Source organism: Panthera pardus, unplaced genomic scaffold (assembly GCF_024362965.1).
Source record: "Panthera pardus isolate Hobbes unplaced genomic scaffold, ASM2436296v1 HiC_scaffold_12, whole genome shotgun sequence".
Lineage (NCBI taxonomy): Eukaryota > Metazoa > Chordata > Mammalia > Carnivora > Felidae > Panthera > Panthera pardus.
The window spans coordinates 8,681,971-8,697,505 of NW_026526677.1; the positions used below are offsets into that span (position 1 = coordinate 8,681,971).

The following is a 15,535-nucleotide window of genomic DNA, read 5'->3' on the forward strand; positions in this document are numbered from 1 at the left end:
ACCTCCAGATTTACAGATATTTGAGACCCTGATTGATTTCTTTTTCTGAGTAGCATGAACAGATCGGTTAAGTCAGAAGCTTGTGAGAAGCCAGGAGAGCTGTCCGCCCTGCTACGTACAGTCACAGAGCAGGGGCTCAGCGGGCTCTCTTGGGGGTCTGCTGCCGCCACTTGCTCCCCCAACACCTGTGTTTTCATTTCCCCGTTTTCCGTAACATACCCGTGCTGTAGAACGAGATGTCTGAAAGTTTGTCTCCGCGGTCTTACTCTCTCGGCGCTGTGTTGTATTTTTTTAACTTACGTGTTTGAACAAATGGACTTTTGCAGGCTACGTCCCATATGGGTAATTCCACTCAGGCCGCTGTGAGGGAAGCGGTTGTTGGGAGGCCACCCGCGGATAAGAAAGCTCAGTAGCATCTTCACAAGAGGATCCGACCAGAACGCAGCCAGCCCCTACCGATTTCTGGGTTTCGGCCACGGCCACAGGTCCAGGTCCAGAGGAACACAGATCTGGGAATCATCCGGGAAGAGCTGAGACTCAGCAGTAATAAATGAACAGACCTTTCCCGTGGCTTCAAATTCTTACACATACTTCCATTTCTGTTGGAAGCGTTTCTTTTCCTTGCCGATATAGATCCAAGCCTGTGTCTATTTCCTTGTTACTCTGCTTTGTGCACTTTAAAGGGGGAGAAGGCGAAAGGAGAAAATGCAAATGTGGTTTTAAATCCTGAATGTGCCACTTCGTGCCTTTTAAGATTGAATCCAGGCTTTTGAGGACATGATAGGGAGGGGATTGAGGATAACCTCATGGAAGATGCTGTTTTGGGGTGAAACCTGTCCGTTCTTTTTATACCTTCCTCTTTTTAAACAGTTTACAAAACTTGCAAAAGTTTCGGAACAAAAGGCTGAAAACGATGCCATTACACTTTTAAAATCTTACGATATTAGAGAATCCTGTTTGCCATATAGTGTGGGAAGATTGTATCACGTTGAAATCCACCGTACCCTGGAATTTCCAGTCTTTTATTACCTGACAGGCTAACGGTTTTGGTGGGATATACTTTTATTTTATTTTTGCCTTCATTCCTATAGCTTCTTTCTAGAAAAGAAGCAGACATGCCTTGAAAAGCCAGAGTGGCTCATCATAAAAGGAGTGAGCTTGATATTTTAAGAAAAAAGCTTGAGTTTAAGTGAACCATGTGACCTCTGATAAGTCACTTGAACTTGTGCCTTGGTCAGATTCACTGTAGGTTTGTATACATATATGTATTATATATAACTCACGGTTATCATTTGAGAGGCCTTGTTTTTTCAAGAGTTCTGCATAAGAACGGAACTTTATTAAGGATTAGAGGAAACACGTTACCAAACATTACTGCCTTTAGCTGATGTCCTGTTCTTGTGGCCTAGCAGTAAATCAGGTCTTTATCTAAACCATTTGTCTTTTGCTACGCACTAAGATTTTTAATAACGAAGCTACTAACATTGTCAGTTTTGTTTAGTGAGTCATCCTTTATTTAACTTCACTTGATTAATTGGTAGCTTTAAAGTAGCTTTGGCTTAGTAAGGACCAAAGTCCTACCCAAATGTGGACAGTATCTAGAAGTATCCACGAAACCTTTATTTACCTTGTGTGGTAAAAAACACTTTATCAGTTGCCTTTTCCTTTGATTTATAATGGTGAATTGTACATTTTAAAACTTCATAAAACTTGCCTGCAAGTTTTTATATAAACATTCAGGTCTGAGAGCCTTAATTCTTAAGATATTTTTTGTTTTGGGGGGGGGGGAGATAGGGAAGGCTTAGGCCAAATCCAAGTGTAGGTTCTATATACGTGAAGTCTGAACGGAAGGCACAAAGAAGTCTCGTGTGGCATGTAATCTCTTTATCAAGGAAGTTTCTTTTTATTTCTTTGATGCCTCACCACCGAAGCATTTTTATAAGTCCCGAACTAGTTCCAAGCATGTTCTATGTTTCCATATTTATATACCATCTTATCCTGAACTTCTTGCTATTTTTTTCAGTTGCCATTAAATTTTAGGAAAGTTCCAGCTTGTTCTGAAAACTGTCTACTTGCATATCAGTGATGCTTAGTTTTGACTATTAAATCGAAAGCTTCTCTTTGAAATTTTGGTGCATATCAGGTGGCCCCTCATTTTCCTGAAGGTTTGTCCTTACTAGCGAAAGGCCTTACACACGTTGAGATACTTGGCTTTTAATGCATTGTAGAAGCACATTTATAGTTTTCAGAATAATTGTCTAGAACGATGCTTTTAATGAGAAAAGGATGATGTGTCTAAAACTTATTTTAATCCTAAAGTATTAGAAATTTTAAAATAAATATATCGTGTGATTAGTGCAGTCTTAACGATTAGTTAACTGTTTAAGTCACCATTTCTGTTTTGACCTTAAAGAAATAATTTGGCTTAATTACCCTGGGGAAGCCTTATTATTTTTGTTTTTATTAACTTACTATGCCTCTGGAGCGTGTTTATAAAGTTTTTATCAATGAGGATCCTTAATGAGTTTTCTTTGGCCTATTTTTACAGGAAGTTGATGGTTTTATATCATCTTTTTCGATACAAGATGCATTCTCATTGCTGGCTTTAAATAGTCCTGGGGAGATTTATAATCAGGTTGAAAGGAACGTCTTTTACTTCTTAACTTCCCTCAGCCCTTAGTTTGTGGGTCGGAGACGTCGTTGAGGAGGGATAGTTCAGACTGAAAGCGTTGGCTTGGCCATGTTGCTCTGCCATCCCCGGCCAGTCTTCCCACACAGGCGATCTTTGTGTGCTCATTTCAGATGGTTACACGGGGCCTATTCCTGTTAACGTGTAAAAGGAGGTTTTCAGAATTTCGATGAGAAGTATTCATTTCAGGGAAAAATGTTTCTTCATTTTTTTTTAATACTTCCAATTAGCTTTTTATGGTAAAAATCATAGAATCAGAATTTCAATTCTTTCACGAGCAATCTAATGATCGTGTATGATGGTAAGCATCTTTGGAGTCCTACCGTATTTTAGCAGTATGCCAAGAAGTCTGTTCTGTGGAGGTTTGTGTATTAATGCCTGCTTTATACTGGGTAAAATTGTCTACGAATACTGTTTTGCTTTATCTGTTCTTTCTCTTTTAACGTGAAGTTAGGCAAACAAATAAACTGCCTTGTTACTGGCAGTGTGTTTCCTTAGCAGGTCATATCCAGTGTTCTACCTGGCTCATAAACATTTTATTTTTTTTCCTAGAGTTTTTCTTTTTTTTAATAATTTATATGGAAATCTTCATAGGACTCTCCCCCCCCCCCCCCCCAATAGAACTATGGAAATGTAATTTAGGGTGATTTAGGATGACTACCATGTAAGGTAGCCAGAAATGGGCTACATCTTTCTGGCTTACATTTCGATCTGACAAAATTTTAGTCAAGGAATAAGGGCATAATGAAGACAAGCTTCAGTCATGAAAGTACAAACCATGTGTATAAGTGATTTTTTTTAAATCACTTTAAGAAGTCCATTGTATGAGACCATTTGCTGCAATTGAACAGTGTTCTTATGTCCTGTTACAGTTATGATTTGGGTAGTGGCTCTCATCTACCTTGGAGTGCATAAGACTTAACTTGGGAGGCTTGTTTAAAAACATTCAGATTCCTAGCTCTATGTCAGGGATTGCCTCAGGGGGTCTGGGTTGTGGCCCTGGAGTCACCACTTCGATAAGACAGTATTGCAGGTGGCTCAGACCAGCGAGAGAGACCGCCCCATGTGATGGGGAAGTGCAGTTCACTATTGTCTGGAGGCGAGTGGACAGACAGCTTTCACCGAAGGCTCACAGTAGGTGGTCTGCCGCCAGAGACCCTGGCTGAGAGTTTCCCACGTTCAGAGTAATAAGGGGGATATCTTTCATCTAGAGGATCATCCAGGCTCCTTAAAGCTGTTGTAAATCAGGATGTCATAGTGCCTTCTCTGAAAAATGAATGTACACGTATCCTATTTACTAACAAGTGTAATTAGGATTTTGAAAAAACTATCTTGAAAGTTGTTTTTTTTTTAAAAAACAAAATTCAGCACTTTGACTTGAACCCCTCGTCATTCCTGTACAGAAAACCTTAAGCCATAAATAATAATAATGAAAAAGAAGGAGAAAACAACTTTGAAAATTAGTGACAAAAGTGCCCCACATCAGGAACTTCTCAAAGTTCTAGGTCTAATAGCAGAAAGTTTTCAAAAGAAATTTTTCCTCCCTGGGAAGAAATTTCATGTGCCAGAACTAAAATTTAAATGTAGTGCTCTTACGACCAAGGGAAGGTTGCATTTGATTCTCAAAGCTTTCTAATCTAGATGGCTAAATGCTGCCATGGACTTTAGCCTTAAAGGGTCAATATTAATCCTGAGCATATACAGGTTTTCTTCTCAGAGTTCTTTTTCTTTTCTTTAAAAAATGATTTGTTGAAAATACTTTCTCCTAGACCCTTGCCTTTGAATGGCTTTAAAGTTTAATATACTTTTTAAAAAGTGCAATGGGATGAGATTATGCTCTTAGTTTCTTAAAAGCATGTTTTCTGTTTCTTAGTTGTAAGGTCATTTAATTGAATAAAGATCATAGCACCATGTCTGTGGGTTTTTTTTCCCCCCCTTTCTCCATTCTTTAACGTGGGAAGATCTGTGAGCTAGATTCGGGCTTGGCAAAGCGAATAGGAGATCTAAGGGGATGGACACCTCCATGTCAAAGTGGGCAGTAGTAATGTGGTTTGAGCTTGTCCCCTTTCTCTGTCCTGCCAAGGAGTCCTGAACAATCTTCCTAGCGTAGCGCTCGAGAGGGCTGTGCACTTGGTGGTGGGGCTTAAAATCGAGCACAAATTTGATTTACAACAACACGAACTTGTGAGGACCTTTGAACTCGTAGCACTTCACCTGGTCGCCCCATCTGGTTAGATGGTTCCTCTTTGGGACTGGGGTGTGGTGAAGCTCTACCGAAAGCTTTCTCTTTCAGTGGTGACCTTGAAGCCAGGGGGGAGGTTGCATTGAACTTCTCAAATACTGACTAATCGCCACACATAGCCCATTTGGCCCTGCAGTAAGAAAGAAGATTTCTACTATGTTTCTAGTTTGAAACAGGCTGGGTGGGGTCAGTAGCCTCCATCTGTCCATCCACCTGCCTTCCCCCGCCAGTGGTGGTCACGCGTTAGGTGCCAGGCTAGCTGTCTTGTTTGAGTTCCGCACAGTTTAGTTAGGGAAGGCGCAAACTCACGAACTGATAACGCTACGAAGATGATGGTGAATACTTGGGTGCTACCATCAGAGTGCAGATACCCCCATTAGCATAAGCTGGGGAGAAGGAAAGGGGAAAGTGGGTGTGTGTGGATGGGGATGTGGTGTGTGTGTCCAGCAAACTGGTTTGTCTTTGGTACATTGACATTCTTGCCTTTGATTTCCATGTATCGGTTTGCAAAGGTGAGTTCAACTCTCACTAGCTTAATCGAAGAAAAAGCAATTGTATTTGGATGTCTCGGGGTAAAATCGATACCAAGTACTGGAAGAACTCATGTCCACAGGTCTGTTCTCTCAGGTATGTGTTGGCAAATTCAAAAGCAGATGGATTTATTCCATGCTGCAGGGGAGGAAAGTCACAGATGGTTCCAGGCTTACATCATACCACTTAAATGTCTCCAGAGGAAAGAGGCTTTTTTTTTTTTGACCCACTGCCTATTTTAAAATGTGTGTGTGTGTGTGTGTGTGTGTGTGTGTGTGTGTGTACATAGCTCCATCTTGGAGAAGGCTTCTGATTGGTCTGGGTTGGGTCATATGTTCCTTCCAGGGTCAGCGGATATAGCCTGGGGGCTGGGGCCTCATAGCTGGACCTGGGTCACGGATGTCCCCAGTCAGGGTGATAGAGTACTGTGATATGGCAGAACCACCCAGAGTCACCCAGTGAAAGACCGCTGGACAAAAATGAATGTCCATTACAGTTCCCAGGTCCCGGGACTGTGAGGCCATTTAACAAACAGTGGGATGAGAAAGGCTGAACATTTCAGGAATGTTCTTTCAAGGGGAAGTATGGTCGTTATGCTGCACATTTATGCAGGGGAAGCTCTTCAGGGCTTCTCAATAAGGATTTGTTCTCTTCAGTAGGACTTGAGGGGTTTCAGAGATGGAGATTCAGGAGGAAGTTATACGTCACCTTTCTTTTCTTTCATAAAAACCTGATTTTTCTGGTCAGAGCAAATTGTCAGAACTGGCATATTCACAAAGCCTCACCAGAGTATAATGGATAAATGTTAAAAGAAATGTCCTTCAGGGGCGTCTGGCTGGCTAAGGGGTTCCTGGCAGAGCACGTGATTCTTGACTTCAGGGTTTTGAGTTCAAGTCCTGCATTGGGCGGAGCCTACTTAAAAAAAAAAACAAAAAACAACCTGTACTCAGTTGACTGATAGAGCTTTCCCCTGAAGAGTGTTCAGGTCTTGAGAGTTAATGTCAAGCAACGGAAACCCTCCTGTTCTCAACAAAATCCTCCTAATGGATTCTGTTTCCTTAGATGTGGCTTGCCTGCCCTCTCTCTCCTCCCCCTGCCCCTTTCCTCCTTTCCTTCTCCTGCTCTGATCTTCCTGCTGCTTCTACCCTACCTGCTCGGAATCCCCACAAGGTGTCATGCCTTCAGCATAAGCCTGAGCCATTTTCTCCTACTTTCTCAGCAAAACAGTGGATTCTCCTGGAGTAGCCCACCCCCTCCTTAGAAGGAGGAGAATGGGGACGTTGCAAATAATTAATTAGTTAATAATACTCCTCCCCTGTCACAAGAAGAACGGGTCTCCATGGCTGTGGTTGCAGGAAAGACCAGGAGCTTTGGTGTTGATCTTGGCATGGCTTCCCACCCATACAGTGGTGATGGACTTGGGATGGGGCTTAAGGAGAGTCTTGCTGGCAATGGACCGACATCATTTGGTAGCTTCTCAGCCTGCAGTCTGTCTTACAGAGCTCCTTAAAAAAATTTTTTTAGATGTTTATTTATTTTGAGAGAGAGGGGGGAGAGAGAGAAAGAATCCCAAGCAGCCTCCACACTGCCAGCACAGAGTCCAATGCGTGACTCGAACTCACGAACTGTGAGATCATGACCTGAGCCAAAACCAAGAGTTGGGGGCTTAACTCACTGAGCCCCCCAGGTGCCCCTGGAGCTCCTCTTTTGAGAGCCGTGTGGAAGGTACCAATCGCTTTCCTGACCTCCTCGGTCCCCCCCACCCCCCCACCCCATATGCTTTTTGTTTTGTTCTTCCTGGCACAGCACAGTGGGAGGAGAAAGGAAAGTGACATCTGGGTAGTGACATTTCTGGTAGAAAGCAGGGAGTAAGGAGAAGCAGAAGTCAGTCTGGTGGGCTCAAAACTGAACCTTTCCACCCTGGGTTTGGACTGTTTTACAGTCACCTGCTTAATCCGCACTGCAGTTTGTAATGCCCATAAAGCTCTGGTATGTATCTGCATCGCCTCTGACTCACCTGTTGGGAAGCTAGTGAGTGACCCCTGATGTGGATGAGCACGTGCCTTTCCTCATGTTAGCGGCCAGCGTGTCCTGATGAGGATTTACCACGTGCCACACAACAGGCTCAGCACTTTACAAGCATCATTTCGTTTGTTGCTCTCCCTCTGGGGAATGCATTTTTATATATTAACTTCCATGTTGTCCGATACCATCATCCCTCCGTTTAAGAGATGAATCCACTGAGGTTCAGAGAGGGAAGGGTGTCCTGGACCCTCTAGCTAGCAGGTGACAGGGCCAGGATTGGCCCAAGCATCTTGACTGCAAGGCTCAGGGACTTGCCCGGCCCTGGCCGGAAGAGAGGTGAACAGGAGATGGTTCTACTCTTAGGGAGTCACAGCCCAGTCAGAGCCCAGTGCCAGGAAGGGCCAGTGTCTGGTCATCCATCCATCCATTCATTCATTCATTCATTCACTCACGGAATGCCTGCTGTGTGCCGTGTTTGGGGGCTGAGGGCTTAAGACCCAATAGTTAAAAGTGCTTTCTTTTTATTTTTTCTTAAAAAAATTCTAATGTTTATTTTTGAGAGAGAGACAGAATGCGAGGGGGAGGGGGGAGAGAGGGAGACGCAGAATCTGAAGCAGGCTCCAGGCTCTGAGCTGTCAGCACAGAACCCCCCCCCCCTCCTCCCAATGTGGGGCTCAAGCTCCTCTAACCACGAGATCATGACCTGAGCCAAAGTCCGAGGCTTTAACAGACTGAGCCACCCAGACGCCCCCAAAAGTGCTCTCATTCTGCTAGACCTTTGCCTTCGAATGACTTTCAAATTCAATGTCGTTTTAAGCCGTGAGCCCCCTCGAATGGAGGAGGTCAGTAAACGGATTCCACGCCCGGGGGCTGTGTATACAGGTGGAGTGTAGTACAAGACGGGCCCAAATACGGGGCGGCCGGAAGCGCGCGGGTGGAAGGGGTGAGGAGGCGGTGGCGCCGGAACCCGAGCGCCTCTGGGTGGAGGAGGGCGTGGGGAGAGGCGGCGGCGGCGGCGGCGGGGAGCGGGCGGCAACCTGGCCTGTCTGTCCCCTGTCCCCAGGGGCCGGGAGCCCTGCCGGCTCTCATTAGTCAGCCGCGCGGGGAGGAGCCGGCTGACCTTACGCTGGCCCGGCCTCTGCGGCCATTAGAGCTCATCCCTCGGTGGCCGCGCTGCCTCCCAGTCCTCGAGGTGGGTGGGGCGGCCCTGCCCCGACTTAAGGAAGGGTGAGATGCTCGGGGTGGCCCTCCGGCTCCCGGACCGCTGCGTGCGAGGCGGAGAAGTTGGGTGAGGCGGGAAGAAGCAAGTTAGGGAGCAGCCCGTCGGCAGAGGCGCCCCCTGGCACCTGCGGGCCGGGCGCGCCACCCTGGGCAGGCGACAGGGATCGCGCTCCCCCGGGGCCGCGCCGCCGCCTCTCCGGTGGCGGGGGGGTGTGGGGGGGTGAGCCTCCCCCGACCCGACCCTTCGAGGGGTTCGTCCGTTCGCGGCCAAGTGCAGGGGCAGGGAGGGAGCCGGCGAGGAACTCGAAGGGAGCGAGGTGGCGGTCCTCGGAAGAGTCGGGGCAGAACCGCGCACGGTCTCCTGGCCAGACACCCCCCCCCCCCCCACCTCCGTACCCTGGGGTCCTGGGAGCGCTGTTCCCCATTAATGACATAACGCACCCCTGCTCCCCGCAGCCTCAGGCCTTTACGCAGCAGATAAACCGAACTCCAGCCTGAAATTGAGGGTCCACGGCAGGAAAAAAGATGCGAGCGTCCATCGTAAGTGTGGGGCGGCGTGGTCTGGGGCGGGGGCTGTGTTTCAGAGGGGACTCATGGTCCTGGAGCCTGAGTTATTACTGATGGGAAGGATCCTGGAGGACGTGGGGCCACACCTCTAGGAGCCGCGGGCCATCAAGCGTCAGATGTATGTAAGCCAGCACCTGGTCGTCTCCGTGCTTGCTTTTCTTGCACAGGCACCTGTCTGGAGCAAGTCCCAGGGAAGGCAGGACCTACGGAGGAGGGAGGCAGCGAGGGGCGACTGGCTCCACAAGTCAGACCAGAACACCTGGCCTTGGGTCTGACCTCTGGTCTCAGCTGACACACCCCGTGACCAGCCCTGCCCAATTTCCAGGCTTTCACTTTTCCTTTTTCTAATCTGATATGGTTCAGAAATCATAAAGGGGCTTACCAAATGCTTCCATTCACCAGCTTTTGAAGCAGACCCACCTGGGATTGTGTTCCCACCCGGCCCTTGGCTGTGACATATGTGTGCCAAGTGCTGTTCTGAGCACTTCCTGTTTCGAATTTACTCTGTCCCCTAAAGTGAAGATTATATGACTTAATACAAGGCTGTGCTCAGAGTAGTGTTTCACGCACGTATTAAGTGCTCAACTGGAATTCACTATTATTATTATTATCTCAATCCACAAAAAGATGCCACAGTGACCAACATCAGTATGTACCTGGCATATTTGATGCCCGGAGTGATCATTTTATTAATTCATTTATTTTTTCAGAGAAACACTATTTTCTTTTTTAAAGTAGGCTCCACACCCAGCGTGGGGCTTGAACTCACTACTCTGAGATCAAGTCCTGAGCTTGAGATCAAGAGTCAGACACTTTTTTATTTTTTTAAATTTACATCCAAATCAGCATGTAGTGCAACAATGATTTCAGGAGTAGATTCCTTAATGCCCCTGACCCATTTAGCCCATCCCCCCTCCCACAACCCCTCCAGCGACCCTCAGTTTGTTCTCCATATTTAAGAGTCTCTTATGTTTTGTTCCCCTCCCTGTTTTTATATTCTTTTTGCGTCCCTTCCCTTATGCTCATCTGTTTTGTCTCTTAAAGTCCTCATAGGAGTCAAGTCATATGATTTTTGTCTTTCTCTGACTAATTTCACTTAGCATAATACCCTCCAGTTCCATCCACGTGGTTGTAAATGGCAAGATTTCATTCTTTTTGATTGCCGAGTAATACTCCATTGTATCTATATACCACATCTTCTTTATCCATTCATCCATCGGTGGACATTTGGGCTCTTTCCATACTTTGGCTATTGTTGATCGTGCTGCTATAAACATGGGGGTACACGTGTCCCTTTGAAACAGCACACCTGTATCCCTTGGATAAATGCCTAGTCATGCAATTGCTGGGTCATAGGGTCGTTCTATTTATTGTTTTTTGAGGAACCGCCATACTGTTTTCCAGAGTGGCTGCACCAGCTTGCATTCCCAAGGAGTCAGACACTTAACCAACTAAGCCACCCAGGTGCCCCTTGGAGTGGCCATTTTAGATATCCCTCTCCTTTATCTGACAACACTATTTTCAATAATAATCAGGAAATGATTACTAATAACAGGAAATATTACTAATATTAGTAATACTATTAGTAATAATATTCAGAAAAGAAACGGTGAAAATTTTCTTTTATTGAGCTTTGCATATGAAATCATGCCAGTGAAAGAGGAAAAGCATGAAAAATAAGGAAAAATGTTATGGAGAAAAATGGGGGAAAAGTAATGGATTAAGAGTTTTTAACTGCGGGGCACGTGCCTGGTTCAGTTGGTGGAGCGTGCGACTCTTGATCTTGAGGTTGTGGGTTCAAGCCTCATGTTGGATGTAGAGATTGCTTAAAAATAAAATCTTTAAAAAGAAGGGTTTTTAATTGCATTTGTGTATTTTTGAAAGAAAGCTTACTCTTACATGTAGGTTGGTAACAGTCATGGATGATAGCAATATTACAGTTTCTGTTTTGGAACTTTTACTTCTGGAAAGTTGTCCACGACTCTGTCAAAATTGATCTTCTCTGCATATTTATGTTCAGTAGTCCGTTGAGCTAGATTTGTCTTATTTTTGCTCGCAGCTGACTGAAGAGCACTTTTTATTAATTTTAATGTCAAACGCTTCTCTCACATGAAACCACAGATATACAAATAGGAAAAGTCTTACACATTAGGACAAGTGTGTCAGAGATTCATAAAAAGCACATTTCAGAATAAATTCAGAAATCGCGATACTGCCTCTTAAAAAAAAAGTCAATCTGCTTGCTTTTAAATATCTCCATATGTGAAACATTTTTACTACAACGTCGTCACCAGAAAATTCAGCATACGTTTTTATCTTACTTGGCAAAATTCTCCCAAGTTTTCCTTCTGGAAAAATCAGAGAACACGGTTGAATGGTAGTGAATGCTGACATTTATTTAATCCACTGCTTTAGAATAAGTCTAGTTCTCGATGAAAACGATCCATTTCTCTTTTAGTTTCTTCTGGCGCTGAGGGAGCCGTCTCTTTTGTCTTCTGTTTAAACACAGGAAAATGTAGGACCTGGACAGTTGGCACACAAACTGTGTCGAAAGTGAGCTCAGTACGGCTCTGAGCTATTTGGAACTTACTGCTAGAACAATGGTTGAGTTTGTGTGTCTGCAGACTATATAACTGGGTGTTTTCTGGTTGAATTTCCATGTAGAAGGCAAAATTTTTAATTTTATTTTTTATTAAAATTTTGTTTAATGTTTATTTATTTAAAAAAAAATTTTTTTTAACGTTTATTTATTTTTGAGACAGAGAGAGACAGAGCATGAACGGGGGAGGGGCAGAGAGAGAGGGAGACCCAGAATCGGAAGCAGGCTCCAGGCTCCGAGCCGTCAGCCCAGAGCCCGACGCGGGGCTCGAACCTGTGACCTGAGCCGAAGTCGGATGCTGAACCGACTGAGCCACCCAGGCGCCCCTAATGTTTATTTATTTTTGAAAGAGAGACAGAGAGCAAGCAGGGGAGGGGCAGACAGAGAGAAGGAGACACAGAATCAGAAGCAGGCTCCAGGCTCTGGGCTGTCGGTGCAGAGCCCAACACGGGGCTCGAACCCGTGACCTGAGCCGAAGTCAGACGCTTAACCGACTGAGCCACCCAGGCACCCCTACTTTTAGTCTTTAATCAAACGTAAACATTAAGGCACTAAGGCAGCCGTTGAGTTCCTTGAGGAAGGTCACACTCGGCGTGTTTCGGGGGTCTGTCAGTGTGGGCTGCGAGCTGTAAGGAAATGTAACTGAAATTACATTTTTCTTGCCTTTGTGTCTCTCACCACAAGGAATACAGCCCCTACCTCCCTGCTCTTTGAGTGTGCCGCTCTCTGACTCTCAGGGCTTGACAAATGTCATTTGTTGTTAAAGCGGGTGCCCGGACCTGGAGGCGCGGAGAGCCACGTGTCTGCCGTCCGGGCCAATGTTTCTGTCTCTTTAGTCCAGCCCGTGATGCCTCCTGGTCAGTGCCAGCGCTAACCCGTCCGTGTTCCGAATCTGCGAAGAATGAGTGGGCCAGGAGCTTTTCTCCAGCCATGCTGCCCTTAAATCCCTTAAATCTCTGGCTGGCTGCTGGAGAAGTGAAAATCCAAAGTGAAACAGGGGCTCCATAATCTGGCTACCAAACTGGGGCCTTGGACTCTTGAAACAATAGAAATTGGTAAGAGGCTGAAAGAGAGTTCCAGAAAAGGCTTTATTGGGGCTTATGCTCCGACACAAGGGAGGCAGCACGAAGGAGAGAATCTGCAGGCTGGCTGGGCGAGGAGAGGTCAGGGTGAGTTTTTCAAAGAAACTTAGGTGGCGGGGAGGGGGCGCCTGGGTGGCTGGCTCATTCAGTTGAATGTCTGGCTCTTGACTTCAGCTCAGGTCATGATCTCACAGTTCGTGACTTCCAGCCCCACGTCGGGCTCCACGCTGACAGTGCGAAGCCTGCTTGGGATTCTCTCTTTCTCCCTCTCTCTCTCTACCCTTCCCTGCTCTGTCTCGAAATAAACTTAAAGAAAAGAAAAAAAAGAAACTTAGACCCGGGGGGGGGGGGGTGTGCGGGAGAGATTTATTAGCACCTAGGCACTTAAAGGTCATGCTTCTGTTGTGTGTAGTAGGTCTAATTAGCATATTAAATCTCCACCCCCTGGGCGTGATTTTTAGTATTCTCATGAGAGGAAAAGTCGGGGGAAGTTCAGCCCTGGGGTCCTTCTTGGGGTGCAGACTGGTTTGGTCTGGTCTAAGCCGGTCTTGGTAGTAAACATCCTCGGTTCAAGTGAACATCCTCTCTCAATTCCTGCAAGGTAGACTATTCAGGAGGCAAGAATTGTGGCTCCCCCCGCCCCCCCCCCCCCCCCCCATTGGAGGCAGCCCAGGAATATTCGATTTCAAGGTCAGGGTTGATGGGACCTGAGTCCAGTCCCTGCTCTCAGTAGGAGGAAATTGATGGGCTTAACTCTGATCTCGATTCTAGACTCCCTTCTCGACAACTTTTAAGACCCTCTAAGTTTGCCTGACGTTCTGGCAGGTCTCTGCGCCAGGCCCTGCACGGATTCATCCGCACTCTGGAGGGGCTGCGACTGGGAGGGGCTTAAGGAGCGCATTCATCGAGGTCATGACCCTCTGCTGAGACCATCGTAGGCACCAGGCCGGCTTTTGGCTCTAGCAGGTGTGCTGGGCATCGGAACCCCATCCCTCCTTCTCGTGGAATTCTAGTCCCCGGATAAACAGGGCTGCGGCCTGCGGAAGCAGCAGCTACACTGTTTGGTGGGGTCGCAGGGCAGGCACGGAGGTGGATGTGCTGAGCCCATCTGGAGGGGTGAATAGGGCTGTGCCAGTGAATAGCCAAGGGTACTGCAGGCCTAGAGAACATGGAGGTAGAGGCCCAGCTCGCCGAGTGGGGGGGGGGGGGGGGTGTTATCGGAAGTCGGTACCTTCGTGTGAACTACTTGGTATACTGACTTGGTATACTGGGGAGAATTTGGCCCTTGGATTCAGAAAGTCCTGGCAGTGTTTCTTGGGGAGCTCTGAGACCCTGGGCAGGTTACTTCCCATCTCTGAGCCATTTCCCGATCTGTAAAATCGGGCTGCTGGTAAGAATTCCAGGTAACTTGTGTGCCGAGTGGTGCCCGGCGGGGGTGGTGGTGGTTTCCAGATGAGTTAGGAGGCAGTCCTGATTCACACGGAGGGAGGCTGGGCTCCGTCATAGTGTGGGCCTCGAGCCAGGAGATCGAGAGCCGGGGAAGGCAGATAAGTTTTGCTTCCTTTTTCTCAGACACCTTTGGGCTGCGGGGGCGGGACCTGGTGTCCCTTGGAGCCACTGGCAAGGGAGGAGGTGATGTGTCAGCCCAACCCGTCCTCCACCTTCTCTCTGGGCCTGAGGCTGGGGGGCACGGGATCTCAACCCTCTCACGGGTACACGTGGTTTTACAGCTTTTGCCCCATGATCTCATGTATTCCTCGCACAAACTCTGCTGGATGGGCCCGTATGGCCCCATTGTACCAGAGAAGCTCAGAGAGGTTGAGTGATTCCTGAAACTCACAGAGCAGCAGAGCAGGGAGGGGCCGAGTCTTGGGTGGTGGTTTCTGCTTCTGAAAACGCAGCCTTGGACGGACGGGGTTGACGCCCAGGCCCTCGCAGGTTTCTTCTCTTCCTGAAGCCTTGGTACCAAACTCCCAACTCCTTGCTGGGAAGTCCCTTCCCAGCACCCATGCTGGACTTCAGTCATTCTTGTTATCACTGACTTCTAGGCATTTCTCCCAGAGCATCAGAAATGCAGGGGCTGAGGCTGGGATTTCCACATTCGCTGCACGCAGCACGTGGTTTTGGGAACAAGGACAGCCTGTTCTCGGGCTGCGTTTCACAACCTCCACAGCCTCTCCAGCTGGTCCTGGAGCTGGGAACTTTCCAAGTCAAAAAAATAATAAAAACACACCCAGGCACAGTGGCTGTAAACCCTGCTGTTTACAGAAGGTCTTCCTTCCTATGTGCCAGGCGGTATTTGCTGAGTGTTCTGTAGGTATTGACATATTTGATCCTCGGGACAGCCCCATGAATCAAGGGCTACAATTACGCCCGACTTACAGCTGGGGAAACTGAGGCTAGGAGAAGTTGGGTAACTTGTCCAAGGCTATCCAGTTAGTAAGTAGTGGAGCCCAAATCTGAACCGAGGCTGTCTGGCTCTGGAGCCCCGAGGCCATATAGTCGGTGTGCTTTTCCTGAAAGTGAAATCCGTCTTGATTTAAACACGCTCAGGAGTCACGACGCTCAGGAGCCTACTT

General features: G+C 47.1%; 2 protein-coding genes and 1 non-coding gene across 8 annotated transcripts in view; 2 read left to right on the forward strand and 1 right to left on the reverse strand.

The window, feature by feature from the left end:
* Window positions 1–4,600, forward strand: part of ATL3 (atlastin GTPase 3) — a 48,920-nt gene extending 44,320 nt beyond the window's left edge. For both annotated transcript variants that reach the window (XM_019414760.2, XM_019414759.2), the window contains exon 13: window positions 327–4,600. In XM_019414760.2, coding sequence (XP_019270305.2) covers window positions 327–413 — 87 coding nt within the window. In that variant the 3' untranslated portion in view covers window positions 414–4,600. The remainder of the gene's footprint in view (window positions 1–326) is intronic.
* A 3,610-nt stretch (window positions 4,601–8,210) lies between these two features.
* Window positions 8,211–15,535, forward strand: part of LOC109246626 (phospholipase A and acyltransferase 3-like) — a 41,261-nt gene continuing 33,936 nt past the window's right edge. The window contains exons 1-2 of one of the 5 annotated variants that reach the window (XM_053899584.1): window positions 8,211–8,329; window positions 9,165–9,248. In XM_053899584.1, the coding sequence (XP_053755559.1) occupies window positions 9,234–9,248 (15 nt within the window). In that variant the 5' untranslated portion in view covers window positions 8,211–8,329; window positions 9,165–9,233. Of the gene's footprint in view, window positions 8,330–8,545; window positions 8,776–9,164; window positions 9,249–12,785; window positions 13,044–15,535 lie in introns of those variants that run through there. The other 4 variants (XM_053899581.1, XM_053899582.1, XM_053899583.1 and 1 more) reach the window with 4 other exon arrangements.
* Window positions 12,314–12,383, reverse strand: TRNAR-UCG (transfer RNA arginine (anticodon UCG)). Its single transcript has one exon. It is a non-coding gene; the product is annotated as a tRNA-Arg (tRNA).